The sequence below is a fragment of the Ammospiza nelsoni genome, chromosome 17, assembly GCF_027579445.1.
Source record: "Ammospiza nelsoni isolate bAmmNel1 chromosome 17, bAmmNel1.pri, whole genome shotgun sequence".
Lineage (NCBI taxonomy): Eukaryota > Metazoa > Chordata > Aves > Passeriformes > Passerellidae > Ammospiza > Ammospiza nelsoni.
In genome coordinates, this window is record NC_080649.1 from 7,018,334 (window position 1) to 7,033,308 (window position 14,975).

The 14,975-nt window shown below is 44.2% G+C and overlaps 1 protein-coding gene across 1 annotated transcript; it reads left to right on the forward strand.

Annotated features, from left to right (window-relative positions):
• Nucleotides 1-784: 784 nt before the first annotated feature.
• On the forward strand, nucleotides 785-14,805 carry RAC1 (Rac family small GTPase 1). Its single transcript, XM_059484334.1, has 6 exons — nucleotides 785-942; nucleotides 7,018-7,089; nucleotides 8,410-8,527; nucleotides 12,210-12,272; nucleotides 12,960-13,119; nucleotides 13,266-14,805. Exons 1-6 carry the CDS (start codon nucleotides 908-910, stop codon nucleotides 13,394-13,396), a joined length of 579 nt encoding a protein of 192 aa, XP_059340317.1. The 5' UTR covers nucleotides 785-907; the 3' UTR covers nucleotides 13,397-14,805.
• Nucleotides 14,806-14,975: the final 170 nt, after the last annotated feature.

The window sequence follows — 14,975 nt, forward strand, 5'->3', positions numbered from 1 at the left end:
AAGTGGAGTTGTGGCAAGAACTAAGTGTAGAAATTAAGACTCTTGGGATCATCAGACCTGCTCTGCTTGACTTCTGCTTCACTATTTCGTGGAAATAACTGGTTTGCTTGAGTGAAAAAGGAAACCCAAAGCTCTGTAAGACCTGGTAGTCCCTGAGTTCTCCCATCTTGAGAAGGCTGATCCAAAACTTGCCAGCACAATTAACGTCACACACAGGATAACGAGAGGAGGAAGGATGGCGCGAAGATCCAAGGATGAAGGAAAACAATCTGGCTCTGCAGTGGTGGCACAGTGAGAGATGGTGCCATGGCAGGTGCCTGGCTGGGGAAAGTGGGCACCTGCCACAGGAGCAGAGGGGGAACGTTGGGGTGAGCTGAGCTACACGTGCTCAGTACGTCTGTAAACACATTAACGTGCTTCAAGAGATGCCGAGAATTAGGGTGCTGCATGATGGGTGCCAGGCGGGACAGACGGGAAAGGCGTCTGGCGGTGTGAAAGGCAGCTCTGTGTTCGAGAGCGACTTGTTACACGCCACGGGGCTGCTGTGGGACGATGCCCAGCCCGCTGTCCCTGACCGGGTTGCGGGCTTGTGCCACCAGTGCCAGCGCTGACATTCCCGCTCAGAACGGCTCCGTCTGAACGCACCACGCACGGATCAAGGGCCGGGCTGTGCTACTGACCCAGTCCAGGAGCGGGGCTCCGGCCCTCCGGCCGCTCCCGCCCCAGCCCAGGCACCGCCCGTGAGGCGGCCCCGGCGCGGCCCGGCCGGATGTGAGCGCGGCGCCGCTTCCTGCGCCCGCAGTCCGCCCTCTCCCTCCCCGCCTTGGGTGGTGCCGCTGCCTCGTCCCTGCTCCAGGCTCAGGGCGGAGGCGGCCGCCGCTCCCTGCTCCGCTCAGCAGCAGCCCCGATGCAGGCCATCAAGTGTGTGGTGGTGGGCGACGGGTAAGTCCGAGGGGCCCTCAGCCGGGCCCGGCCCTCAGCCGCTCCGCCGGCCCTGGGGGTGTCGGGCCGCGGGGCCCCACGCCCGGGCCCCGCCGCGGGGTGTGGGCGATCCCGGCGCGGGGCGCGGGCGCGGCCCGGCCCGGCTGTTCTGAGGGAGCGGGGCTGGCTGGGGCCGGAGCCGAGCCGGGGCCGGGGCCGGGGCCGTGGCGGGCGGGCGGGCGGCCGGGGGCGGGTGGGTGGCGGCCGCGGCTTCCTGCCGCTGCTGCTGCCGGGCGGGGAGGGGAGCGCGGCACGGCGGGGCCGGGGTGTGCGGGGTCCGCGGGCCGGGCGCGTCTCCGGGCCGAGCCCCGCATCGCCCTGGGGCCGCTGCTCCGGGCCGGGCCGTGCTGGTGGCCGAGGGTTTCGCCTTGGTGCGGGCAGGAGCGGCCGCCGTGAATGAACAGGGTGTGCTGGGCAGGCCGGGCCGCGTCCCTGCACTGCCACTGCTTGCTGGGCTTCTTTCATCACCGAAGTAGTCCAAGTGTATTAAAATAATTACTGTGGTTTTAATTATATGCGAAAATGAATATTGATTTGAAATGCTTTTTTGTGAAAGTAACAAACTTTCTGCCTTCTAAGATCTTGATTTTTGACGTCTGACTTTTGCAGTAAAACTGAGTGAAATGGGCTCAACTCTGTGCAGATCATAAATGCTTTTGGGCAGACACTGATTTTTTGCCTGCAGACATCTGGTCTTGTAAGGCTCCTGTCTAAAGGAGAATGATAGGCCCTTGAAATACAAATAGTTAATGATATACTTGTCTGTAAAGAGTGGTTACACCTTCAGTATCTTAATATGGTGTTACTTATATGTGAAACAAGTTGGGGATGCTTTTTAGAATTAACTCATTAGTTTAGCAATTGGATTTCACTGTGAGGAGTGCTGGAATTGAGAAAAGAGTTTGTATTTGGTATTTTTGAATATTCTCCACAATTCTGTTCTGCTCAGCTCAGAGGGATTCTCTCTCTTCCTGCATGTCAGAGCTCAGGGGAACATCCCAGTCCAGCTGGAAAACAAGACTTGTCTTATGCAGTTTGAGTTGTTTTTTTTTTCTTTTAGGAGAAACAAAAATCCTAGTGTAGACTGAGCATAATTGGTATCACAGCAAACTTCTGTAGATTAGAGGAGTGAAGTGTAGCTAAATGGACTCAGTACAGTGGTCTGTAATTTCAGGTGGTGCCTTATTTTTGAAGTTGTCTGTGTTTTGGGGGGTTGTTGATTTGTTTTTAAGGATGTAGAATCCCTAAAAAGGCAGCAGAGTATGGCTGAAAGATAAACCTTACAGTGTGCCCAATTTGTTCTGTGTCACTCTGTATGATTTGGAGCTATATGAACATGAAATGAGATGAGTGGCATCTCAATAAATCATTGTCATAGTAGTGTAATTCTTTGATGCCAGGTAGGATAACTGTGGACTGCTCTTTTGCTGATATTGAATTTAAACCAAACAAAATTGCTTTTCTAATATACATATATATATATATATATATATATACATATACATATATGTGTTTGGTTTTTTAAAAATTCATCTGAACTCTGTATTCACAATGCTGTAAATAAATAAATAAATGTGATGCATCATGTTTGGGTGGGGATAAGGTTCAGTCTACTTCCTCCTCTAGAAGTGAGAACTCAGCACAAACCAGCTGTAAAATGTTCAGTAATTCATTCAACAGAACAGTTCTTTGGGTCATTTCCTTTATAAACCATCCTTCTTCCCAGCACTTCTGTTTTCTCTGTCTTGGAAATGTGGGTGGTGTAGTTCTACCTGACTTTTGTACTTATGTGTGAACAAAATACAGTAGTTTAATTTATTGTCCTTCCTCTTTAGTTAGAAACAAATCTTTCTTAAGGTTCTTTTCAGGTACTGTAGCTCATTTTTGGTCATTCCCTGTTCACTGTTTTTAAAAGACATTTAACTATTTGTCTTTCTGTGCTGTTGCTGCTTAAGAGCTCCATTGCAGGTATTCTAGGAAACGTCTTGTTTGGCTTAGATAAGGCCAAAGTTTTAGTGTTCCTGTAAAACAATGCAGGTTAAAGATTTGCTTATGTAATATAAAACTTGGGTATTGTTTTACCTACCCTCCACAAAGATCTGCTAGGAACAAAAATAAACAAAGCTTTAGAAGTACCTGTGGTTATTTTTCTAATTTGTCAATGGGTAGGCTGTTTCTCATATGTAAGTCGCTTTTTGTTCTTAGAGTTTTGACTAGTGCATGTTTGGACAACTAACTTGGCTAGGAAAGTGTGGCATGTGTGCTAGTTTGGGCTATCACATTTCCCCCTGTTTCTTTTTATTTTGCTGTGGGGATTGTTTGGGGGAAATCAATGCCAACTGTTGCTTTGAGCTGTCGTGTGGAGGGCAGGAGGAATGTGCAGGACAGATGAGGAGCAGCCCCTGGAGGAACTGCAGGAGTTGCTGTTGATTGACACTGGAGAAAAAGCATTGGTGGAAGTTGTTTTTAGCAGCTTTTGTTTTCACTCCAGAAAGGCAGCTGTTCAGTGGTACAAAACCTCCAGTGATGTTGTGTAACGTTGGGAGAAGTTCTGTGTTTGGAGAAATTACCAATTGCTCGGTGCCGCAGAAGTTGTCACACTTCGTGCTCTTTTGTTGCAGGCATTTTTTAATTGTGGAAATGCTGTAAGAGCAGTAATTTAGGAGTTCTTGTTTGGAGTTCTGCTTGATCTGAGGCCTTTGTCTGCTAAAGCTGTGCTTTTTTGGTGTGTATTTGCTTTGATGGCTGGAGAGAAGGGGAGGGACGTGTACAGTAATTGGCTTCTCACTGAGTTCAGTGCAGTGTTTGTGTGAGACACTGAGCACCTCAGATCCCTCCCGTGCCATCTGGAGAAAGTGCAGTGACTTGAAATTTGGTAACTTGTGTTACTGAAAAAGTTCTTTCAAAAGCAGTTTTCTAAGTACTGAAGAGCGTATTTGGGAGAGGGTGTGGCACATTGAGTAATGGAGCTTATCTGGGAGCCGTGTGGAGCTAAACCTCCGACAGCAGAGCGCTGAACTCTTGATCCCAGGGTGGTACTCGGGAAATCTCAGCTGCTCCTCAGCGTCTGAGCACAGACCGGGCATCCTGTCTGCCGCAGGGGCACGTCATGTCTTCAGGGACAGAAAGAAATGGCACAAGCAAAGCCTCTTGTGAAGGTTTACCCCCTGTGTGCAGGTAAAACATGGCTCCAGGGAGCTCTGCTGCAGTGGGGGAATTTCGTAAAACTTGTTAGCTTAAATAAAGAGAAGATATGTATTAATTCCCAAGAACAAAACATATGTGGTTATATGGGGTTAAACGTATGTGCTAATGCATTGATTCCTGGGTGCTACTCAGAATCAGAAAGGGACTCAGTGCTGTCTTTTGTTAAGATAGTTTTGTTAAGCATTTAAAGCTGGATTTCTGCAGGCCATGTTTTTAATGACAGTCAAGTGTTGCTAGTTTCATTTATGTAATAGTGGGTGGACAGAGCTGTGATTAAGTAGTTGCTAGAAATCTTATGACTAATCTTGGTGTTATTTTAGATTCTTAGTCTCAGCCTTTATGTGTAAGGATTTAAACTTTGCCAAACAGTTGGAATTCTCTTTAGGGGAGTGCTTTATTACAGAAATTAGTAGTCTAAAAAAGTTGATAAAGCACTTAGAGGATGTACTTTATAAAGGTAGGCATTAGTGTTTATTTTTAAGACTGGTGACCATAATGATCTGATTCGTGTGGCAGTGAGCCAGAAGGCAAGGAAGGCAGGAAACCTGGTTGGAGTACATCTGAAATGGGGCTGTTGAACGTGTTTTTTCTTGTTTCAATGGCTCTGGCTGATTGGTGCTGCAGAAACACACTACAGGCACTTCTGAACTTGGAATGAAATCTCTCACCACCCTCCTGTGCTGTTCTGATTAGCCAGGGCAGACTGGGGAGTTCCAGTGCAAGGCAGGCACAGGAGCCTGGATGCACAGAATAGTTCTTGGTCTGCTGCTGAACACGTTGAGTTCAACATTAATTTGTTGGAAGCTCAAATTACCTGTAATGACCTTACTGGGAGCTGCAGTGTCAGCCCAGACAGGTTCCAGAGGCGTGAGAAGGTGTCTCTGTGCCCTGAGAGGTTTCCCAGAGCATTTGGCTGCTCTCAGCTCGGGATCCTGAGGCTTTTCCCACCTGTCCTTGTGAGCTGGCCCAGCACAGCTGGCTGTGGTGTGAGAGCAGCTCAGCAGCACATCCCAACTGATCAGCTCATCAGCAGGCAGCTAAAATAGCAAGTTGTCCTTATGGGGGAGGAATAACTTTGCTTAACTCCCTGTTCTGGCTTGTTAGAGTTGGTTCAGGAGCTAAGATGGGATCTCCTCTCTGACAGCTGTTAAACAGGTATCTGTGTGGTGAACTCTCCTTCATGGTTTCCCACACAACTTTTTTTTAATAGCAAATCCATCTACTTTTGAGCACAAGTATATCTCAGGCCTTTTACAACGAGGGAATGTTCAGAGATTGTACTTAATGAGAGCAGAATTAAATGCCTCCCTTCATGATGCCATTATAGCTTGGTAAAGAGAGTGTGTGTTGAAAGGAAAAAACCCTCAGACTGTGGGAGCTGGTGTCTTAGAAGCAGATGAGAAAACCAAGGTGGAAAACTGCCTGGAATGATCAGAGTTGCAGCAGATGGGGTGTTAGGGCAGGTATTAACTAAGAAACAAAAGGCAAATTCCAATTAAAAATGAGTGTGTGGAACAAAATCCCAAATAATTTTGCATGCTGAAGTCTCTTCAGTAGCTCAGGCATTTCAGGTGATGTCAGAGGCTGCTGTCAAATACCTTCTTAGGCTAGTGCTGCTTCAAGCTGAATGGAGAGACTTTAGTTAGAGGTTGAGCCGTGACTTATGGATATGACAAACTCAAATCGACCGGTGAAGGATTTAGTTCAGGAGGCTCATGAGTCAAACCTCATCCTAATGACACCATTACGTGTAGGTGCAGCAAGGTTTCAGAGTTACTGCTGAGTGGCTTTGAGCAGATCGCTGTGGTGATAAAACATCTGCAAGACAATGCAGTTTTCCCTGGCCAGAGCAGGAAGGGGGATCGGGATGTCTGGCAGCATCCCTGGAATCCCTCACAGGGTCAAAGGATTGTGCACTGCAAGGGAACCAGTCTGCAGTGTCACACTCTTTGCAGATACTATTTTCAAAAAAGAAATAAGGCCCAGTTTGAACAATAATTTTCCAACAATAATTGAAACTGTAACAAAAATTGAATGCTGTCATTAATCAAATGTTTGACTCCAGATAAGATGTGGGGGCAGGGTAGAGAGGGCAGGAGCTGGCTGCCAGAGTTTTGAAGGAATCCTGGAACAGAGCCTTGTCCTGCCCCCATTTGAGGCTCTGGTGAATTAGATCAGTAGGAAGAGGTTTGCTGTTCCAAGTTTTCCAATCCTGGAATGTAATTTATCTATAAATCGGTTTATGAAATGTTTGAGTAGTGGGTGAAAACATGTGGGGAGTCACTTTGTAATAGCAGTAAATAATACAAGAGTTATCATTTGTATTCATTCCTTAAATATTCCAAAGTAATGATGTGTTGAGAAATAATACTTTTCAAGCTTTCTTTAACTTCACTTATGCAAGTATACAATTTTCTGGAAAAGATAAGAGTTTTGGAATTGTATAAGAGTATCTGGAAGTACTTCTCAGTTTCTTTATAATTTCAGAGGGTTGGAAGAAGGCCATTTTTCTGAGTATTCAGTCAGATGACTAGGAGATATTAGTGGTCTAATTAATTCATGTGGGTTTTTGGGGGGGTTTTGTGATTAAAAATAAACAAAATCTGATAATTTATCACTTCACAAAATGGATGTTTATACTAGGTGTGTTTTCATTGCCGGTAATTTTAAAGCTGCGGTCTGTCAGCTGTTTTCCTGCACAGTAGTGACTGGAGATGTTCAGTTGTCCTTGGGTGTCTGGATGTAATTAGTCTTCTTCCCCCTGCAGGAATATTATTTCTTGTTATTCAAGATGAATGTGTTTTACATGTGAACTTTCTTTCTTTGCAGTGCTGTAGGTAAAACATGCCTACTCATCAGTTACACAACCAATGCATTTCCTGGAGAGTACATACCCACGGTGTAAGTACTTGTGAAATCCAAAGAACTCATTCCTGTCAGCTTCTCATGCCTGCTGCCATTCCAGATTCCTTAACTGAATTGTTTGATTTGGCTGCCAGCACCCCTCAGGTGTGTGAGGAGCACTCTGAGCTGTTGCTGTGGCACAGTCACACCAGTGCCTGCTGATGGTCCCTCAGCTTTGGCTCTCTGTGCCCTCTGGGCCTGGCTGATTCGGGAATAACATTTGCTAACATTTTACCAGAGGTTGTTCTCTTCCAAAATAATGTGTTTCTGTCTCTAATGTCATTCATAATAAGCAGTCCCAAGGCTGAACAGCTTGTAAAACATTCTGTCATAGTCAGAAATAGTTGTCTTACATGGCTGGTGATTTTTTGTTTATTTGTTCCTTCCACTTTTTGTGCTACAGCCAATCCTGTGCCAAGGCAGCCACGGCTTTTTGGCTCCTCAGGCCAGACTGTGGAGACTCATTTATTCTGGTGCTTCCCTTTTTCATTTACATAAGGATTTGTCAGTATCAGTATTAGTGCAGTTCTCTTTTCCAGGGCCTGTTGGGTGTGCTTTATACATGTACAGCTTCTTTGCCCTTTTCAGATGTCTCTGTGTTTTCATCTGGCTGTGCTGCTCTCTGAAGTATTGATGAGTTTTTTCAGACAACACAATACATTCTAATGAGGTTTATAAATTAATTTTGTTACCTGTCCAAGGCCTTGTTGCCTTAGTTACTGCTGTTTCCTCTTTTTTGGTCTTAAATTCGAGTTTTTGCATTACAGTGTCTTGTGTTCCCAGTGAATTTAAAACCTTTGCACCCACAGCAGTGATGAGATAAAAACGATGCCTCCACTGGCCCCTGGTTATGAGCTTTGATATTTCACTGGAGGGGGTTTTGATTAGCAGGATTAATTAGCTTTTTTCTTACCTACTGTTGTCATGAAGGATTTCTTGGTTGTTGCTCCTGTATCTTCTGTTCTAAATCTCCCACCATGAGACAGATTAACTTGCTGAATGTCCCACTAAGACTGGAAAGTGCTTGCTAAGTACATCACCTGCTTTCTGTACTCACTGGGATTAACACTCCTTTGGAAGAGCCATGACAGATCACTTCTGCTCAGACTGGACCAAGTCTGTTGTGTGTAACTTTTTATTCCATTACTCAATGTCACGCTTGTTATTTAAAGAACAACTTTACAGTCTCTGGGGAGCTGATGGATGCAATGAAAATGTTCCCCAGTTTTCCCTCTGTGAGGGAAAAATCCTTGGGTGCCTTTGCCTTATTTTCCTGCAAGCTAACACAGCTAACTCTCTCTTTGTTTTTATTTTTAGTTTTGACAACTACTCTGCCAATGTAATGGTTGATGGAAAACCAGTCAACCTGGGTTTGTGGGACACAGCTGGACAGGAGGACTATGACAGACTACGTCCACTCTCCTACCCGCAAACAGTAAGAGCTCAGGGTGACACCAGAGCACTCAGCCTGGTCTAACATAAAAGCATTTTTCTTTTTGAACAAGGCCAACATTGTCACACCTGGAGTTGTATTTATTAGTAAGGTTGACCCTTTTTCATTTCTTGTGCTGAAGGTGTCATTTATAATCTCTGGGGTGTGTGCAGTTGTAAAAAAGTTAAAATTTGCATGCCCTGTGTATTTGTGTGCACTGGTACTTGCTGGGTGTAGTTGCAGCCACAGAATTGTCTAGAAGGCTTGATTTAAAATAAAAAAAAACCACAATGAAACTAGCTCAAAAACCTCGGTGTATAGTCCCCTCAGTCCGTTGATTTTCAGGTTAGCATGCCTGCCAGAGGCAGGGTTTGTTTTTGGTTTTAGGCCATGTTTGGCTGCAACCTGACACTGTCACTGCTAAGCACTTGATATTGTTTAGTCTGTGTGAAGATGTTCTACATGTGAAAGAGGCAGCACTGAATGAAGAGATTATTGCTATTGACAGAGGCTGTGGTGTCCCAGCTTTCCAGTGTACTCGAGCCCGTGGTTGTTTCACTGCTCGCTGTAGCTGTGCTGTGACATCGATACAAATGTGCCTCTGTCCTCCCCGTGTCAAACTGGGAAAGTCCTGCCTGCATCCTGCATCTCTCCATGGTCAAGGAAAACACTGAAGTGATCTGCTTTCTCTTTCCAGTGTGACTTCAGCTACAGCTAATCTTTGTAAAGGTGGTTTGTAATGTCTTTACAGCAGTGCCTTTTACCTGGTGGAGCTGTGCTAGAACTAAAGAAAGGGTAATTTGCAGGGTTTTTTGGGCACTGATTACTCTTGATGTTGACTGTCAAATATATGTGAAATGCTAGTAATGTAAAATGCAAAATTATTTCACTCCACAGCATAACTGCTCTTGAATAATGTGAATCTTATTTAAGGAACTCTGGTGCAATTTTCAGTAATCTTTCCTTAATTCACTGCTCACTAACTTACAGTCATTAGGCTTCCCCATCAGTTATGATACACAAAATTGATATGAATTTGCCAGTTGTGGGCAACTATAATAGAAATGTCAGAAATACCTGTCTGTTTTAGGAGAGACAATGGAAAACTGGTTTTCTCTAATACTTAGATATTTATAGGACACTTAAAACTTCAGTTTTGCTTAACATCATAAAAATATTTTCTAAAAATTAGAAGAAGGTATATTGAAAGATCTTTAGTAGGAACAGAATGTCTGTGACAAAGGGACAGAATGCACATAAATGTCTTCAGCCTGCCAAGGTAACTGTGGCTTTCTGGTAGACTGCAAAATAATTCCTTGTCTAAGCATCCTAGGGAAAAGGTGTTGTCTGGGCAAGGATGTATAACTGCTCAGTACAGTTATATTTGGAGTACTTTCAGTTATTTGGATGGGTTTTTTGCAGCAGAAAATGAAATGAGGCTGTAAGTCTTCAAGTTCTTGTGAAGATTCAGATTTCAGACTTGTGCAGTATCAAAGATTCATCACCCCCACACAACTAAGAAAAAGCACAGAGGAAGAGAACAGTGGTGCTGACGAAACCTGGCTTTTTTTAGGATCTGTGTTCAGCCTCTCTTTTCCTTCAGTGTGCTATTTAAAACTCAGCCCTTGCATGTTCTCATGGCCCTCCTTTCCCTATTTGTGCCCCTGAAGGATGTTTTGGGCGAGGTGAGAGCAGCAGGTGTTGGTTCCTTGGGCAGTGTGTGCTGAGATCAGTGACCCAGCAGTTAACAGCTGGTAACTTCACAGTGAGGCATTAATTTTATCTTTTTCTCCTTATTAATATTTTTATTTTATTCATTAAAATATACAGGAATTTAATATCTTCTCCTTAATGCATGTGAAATCTACTACTATTTCCAAATATTTGGGGAAAGAAAAAGTTGGGACAGAAAATGTGGTCACGTCTGTTTCCTCAGGAAACCAAAGCAAAGAGAAATTGTTAGTTGGGTGCTTTTTGGGAGAGGTTTGATCTTGCAGGTTTCCCCTGACAGTGCAGAACTGGTTTCTGGGGAAGGTTGGTGTCTGCTCTGGGTGCAGCTGGTTGTGCTGAATTACAGGGCAGCGTCTCTCTTAAGAAGAAAATCCTCCTTGAGAATATCTGTGAGCAGAAATTGCTGACTGAAAACATTTTCCCTTAAGTCCATTTGAGGAGTAACTTTATCTCCTGCTGTTATTAGGTTGGAGGAAGCAATGGTAAGAATATATCTTCCAGTCTGACAGATCAACCTATTGCCGTATGTAAAACTTTAAATAAACTTCAGTTCCAAGTTCTGTCATCTTGTCTTGCCTATGATAGTGATAAATTGGCCCCTATTTTTTGAACAAATACTTTCTTGGAACTATCAAATTGCTAGATCTGAGAACTCTGTTACCAAATTTGTATGAGTTGCTAAGATTAAATATTTTCTTGAAAACAAATAGCGTTTCCTACTAGTGTGCAAGACACCTGAGATCTTCCAGTAATTCCTTGTGGTTACCCCAGATCTCTTTGGAGCTCTCTGGAGCTTGTGGAGGAGAAAATCTCCTCAAGTGCAGCCCTTGAGTCCCCACAAACCAGCAGAATTGGAAAACAGAAGTAGTGGCCATAGTATCACATGATTTGATGTTGTTTCTTTCTTCTTCTGGGACGCTGCTACGGAAACTTGGGGTGATGCATGAACAACTGGGTTGCAAGTGCTTAGCAGTGAGATGTCAGCTGCTGACCTAACAAATGCCTTGAAATGCAGCACAATCAACTAACACTGCCCTGCCTGATTCTGTAGCACGTTTGGTACTGCAATAAGTACGGATGCAGAGGTAGGTTGGGGAGAGTTGGCCTTGTTTGGGAGACACCTGCTGAGTTTTGGGTCACACAGCAAGTTTACATCAACACAGATGGAGGAAATTTGGGTTATTCTGAATGCCTGCAGACCTGGAAGGTGTCATCTGTGAAACCTGAATTGTCTCCTGTGGTTACTATCAACACGTGCTTTGAAATGGTTTTACCTGCTCTTACTTAGAATCCTTTTGCCTTCAGTTGAAAAGCAAGATCCCTAAAAATACCCTTTTTTTTCCTGCTTTCTCATTATATAGAAAGGGAAGAACTTTGAGATTTTTAATGCCCTTTTCAATCCTAATTTGGTTATAGAAAAGTTCTAAATCCTTTTTTCACTGGCATTCAGTAGGAGTGAGGTTCTATAAGAAGTTCAACAAGTTGCTTTAGATTTGGGTATGGAAGCAGTAATTGTGGAAATTCTTGTGTAATTTTTTTTTTTAATTTCACACTGTTGAAATTGGCCTTTGCAATTTAAGACTGCTTTAGAGTTGTGTATTTGCAACATCCTATGCTGATGAGGTCTATAGAGGAGAAATGACATTTAGAGGGAAAAACCCTAGAAAGGCATTATTAGTGTCCTAGTTGCTGGCTACTGCAATAGCTGATTATAAATTTGACTGCAATCTATTTGTTATTTTCCCCCTTTCTCTCTGGCTGCTTGTAGCTGCCTGGGAATGGATTTCCCACTGGGAAAGCTGCCTCTGATTATTGTGTGCAACTGTATTGCTGACCTTGCCTTTTGCAAGTGTGGTAGAGCTGGCACATCATGGAGATAGTGATGATATTGGCCTGTTCATGACACTCTACAGTGGCTTCTCTGTTGGGCTGACTCTGTCACCTTGTTTTGTAGGATGTCTTCTTAATCTGCTTTTCCCTCGTGAGCCCAGCTTCCTTTGAAAATGTCCGTGCTAAGGTAAGGACGAGCTGGTACTGTTCCATTTCTGAATGTTCTTCATACTGTTCACATTACAGCAGAGTTTGGAAAATATTAGGTGCTTCTTTTTAATTGTTTTTCCCACAGGCCCCATGAAATGCAGTTTGGAAAAGCAGAAATCCATTTGTCTAACTTGTGAGTCATGGAAGTTCAGGCACATGAACACTTCAGTACGAATTGTTCCTTGATGCATTGATAACAGTAATTTAAGTGTTCAGCCAGCAAGGTGCTGAGATCACAAACAGGAGCTTTCCTTTTAGTACAGTTTGAAAGAAAAATAGTTTTAAAACAAATGTATGTAAAAATTAGGTTGATAGCACTTGTTCCTTGCATCAGCCATCCTTCTGCACGTGCTCTGTGACTGTTCCATGTCCTCAGACAACTCAGCTGCACAAGGAGGTGTCTCCGTGGGCAAGGGCAGGTCAGGGCATTTCTGGTGTGTGAGGGAAATACAGCCCTTAATGGGCAACACTTTAAAGTACATGGGAATAGCTGTTGGCTTCACTGACAGGGCTGTGCCCTTTTCTGATCCTGCCCTGATGGGATCTGGTGCTCCCTCTGCTCTGACCCACAGTGAAGGCCTGGGAGCTCTCAGCCATGATGTTCCAGGGCCTCCAGGGAACTCAGCCCCCACACGAGACCCCATTGTTGGTTTGTGTTTTTCAGTGGTACCCTGAGGTGCGGCACCACTGTCCCAACACCCCCATCATCCTCGTGGGCACCAAGCTGGACCTGCGGGATGACAAGGACACCATTGAGAAGCTGAAGGAGAAGAAGCTGACGCCCATCACGTACCCACAGGGCCTTGCCATGGCAAAAGAGATCGGTATGGCACCGGGGGGGGACTGGTGGCTGATCTGGGCTGTGTTTGTGAAGAGCTTGTACCTTAGTTACATGGCATGCCTGGCTTTGGTTGTGCAGCCAGCTGGGAGCAGTGCAGGGCTGCTCTGTAACTGCGTGTGCTTCCCCCAGGCGCAGTGAAATATCTCGAGTGCTCGGCGCTTACGCAGCGAGGCCTCAAGACAGTGTTTGATGAAGCCATCCGAGCAGTGCTGTGCCCCCCTCCTGTAAAGAAGAGGAAGAGAAAATGTCTGCTGCTGTAAACTCACCCTCCCCCAGCCCATCGACCCTGTGCTTTGCTCGAACAATGGAGCATTCACATGCCAATTTTTTCTGTTATAAATTAGTTCTCTTCCATCAATTCTTCAACCAATTGACAATTTCATGGTTTCGTTTGTTTAAAGTATGACCCTTACCTTACATCCTTCTAAGAGCAAACTCTTGAAAAGATACACCTATGTAAAGCCTTATTTTTAAAATCCTCTTCTTGCTCAATTAAATGTTGCCAAACTATCTGCTGAACTAAGGCGCGTTGTTGTGCTACAAACACTAAGCACTAAACTGTTTTTTAAAGATTCTTCTTGAAAATGACTCTAATTTCTGGTAGGAAATGCAAAATCTCTTTCTAGTTTTTCACAGTAAGTAACAGTTCCGGGGAATTAGCAGAACATTGTGCTCTAATGTGTTTTATTCTGAACTGTTTTCCCAGCACAGCCGTTGCCTGTGGTGCATCCAGCACCCATCTCTGGCAATGACTGCCACGCCTGAGTCACAGTGTAAATGCTTTACCATTGGTAAGGGCTTGGTTGCAATCTAGTTCTTGCTGCTGTGATTGGAAAATTAACTATTCTTACTGAAGTGTATCTAGTCCTTTTGACAGCATTGTATTGTGATGAATGAATGGAGTACTGGGTTGGATCAGGAGCTAGTGCCAGACAGTATTTTGACACTGTACAGCTGACTTACACTACACTGCCAGAGTAGCTCAGCAGCCATTTTCCCAGAGGTGCAGTAGTGGAGAGAGGTTGATGTTCATGGGTAAATTCCTTTGAATTTCAAGTAGGGCATTCATGGTAGGTACAATTCTGAATCAGTCATTCCCACTTTTATGTAGTAAATGCTTTTCTTGTAGAATCTCTTCTTATTGAGCAATATAACTTGTATTTTAAAACCTTCTGATAGAAGTTTGCTTTTTTTTCTTTTTTTTTTTAGAGTAGAATGTTCAAGCATATCCTCATTTTCCTGTTATTTCCCAGTAAGTTATGCTTTCTGAGGAGCTTTTAGTCTATTAACTAGGTGTAAAAATTATGTGAAGCAGCTTTACACATTTTAGTAATTTTTATATTTGAAACCTCTGTAACTGACAAACCTTTCAGCCATCACTGTTTGCAAGGCCCCCCAGTGTAACATGACTAATGCAGCCAAGTGTTCTTTCTGTCACTCCATGTGCAGCAGCGATCGCGTAACGGTAACAGTGAGGTTCTGTACTTAGTGCTCATGTTCTGTACCTTCCAAAGTGGCAGGAATAGGATGTTGACCTACACCCTTTCAACCACTAAAGCAAAATTTAAAAATAAAAGTTGCAAAATTGTGAAGTTTTTACATTGATCTTTTGCTAATGCAATTGGCAGTATGTTTTGCATGTATTACTTAATAAATCCTTGAATCATAAGTGTGGTACTGTTTGAGTTTCTGGGCCAGGGTCTCATTCTTGTGCCACTCTGAGCACACATTCCTGTTCCATGCCAGCAGCCCTGTGTGCACGTGTCTGCTCAGGGCCAGTGTGCAAAGCCCAGGCTGGCAGAGCTCCCCTGGGAACCCAAACTGAACCCAGCACTTGGC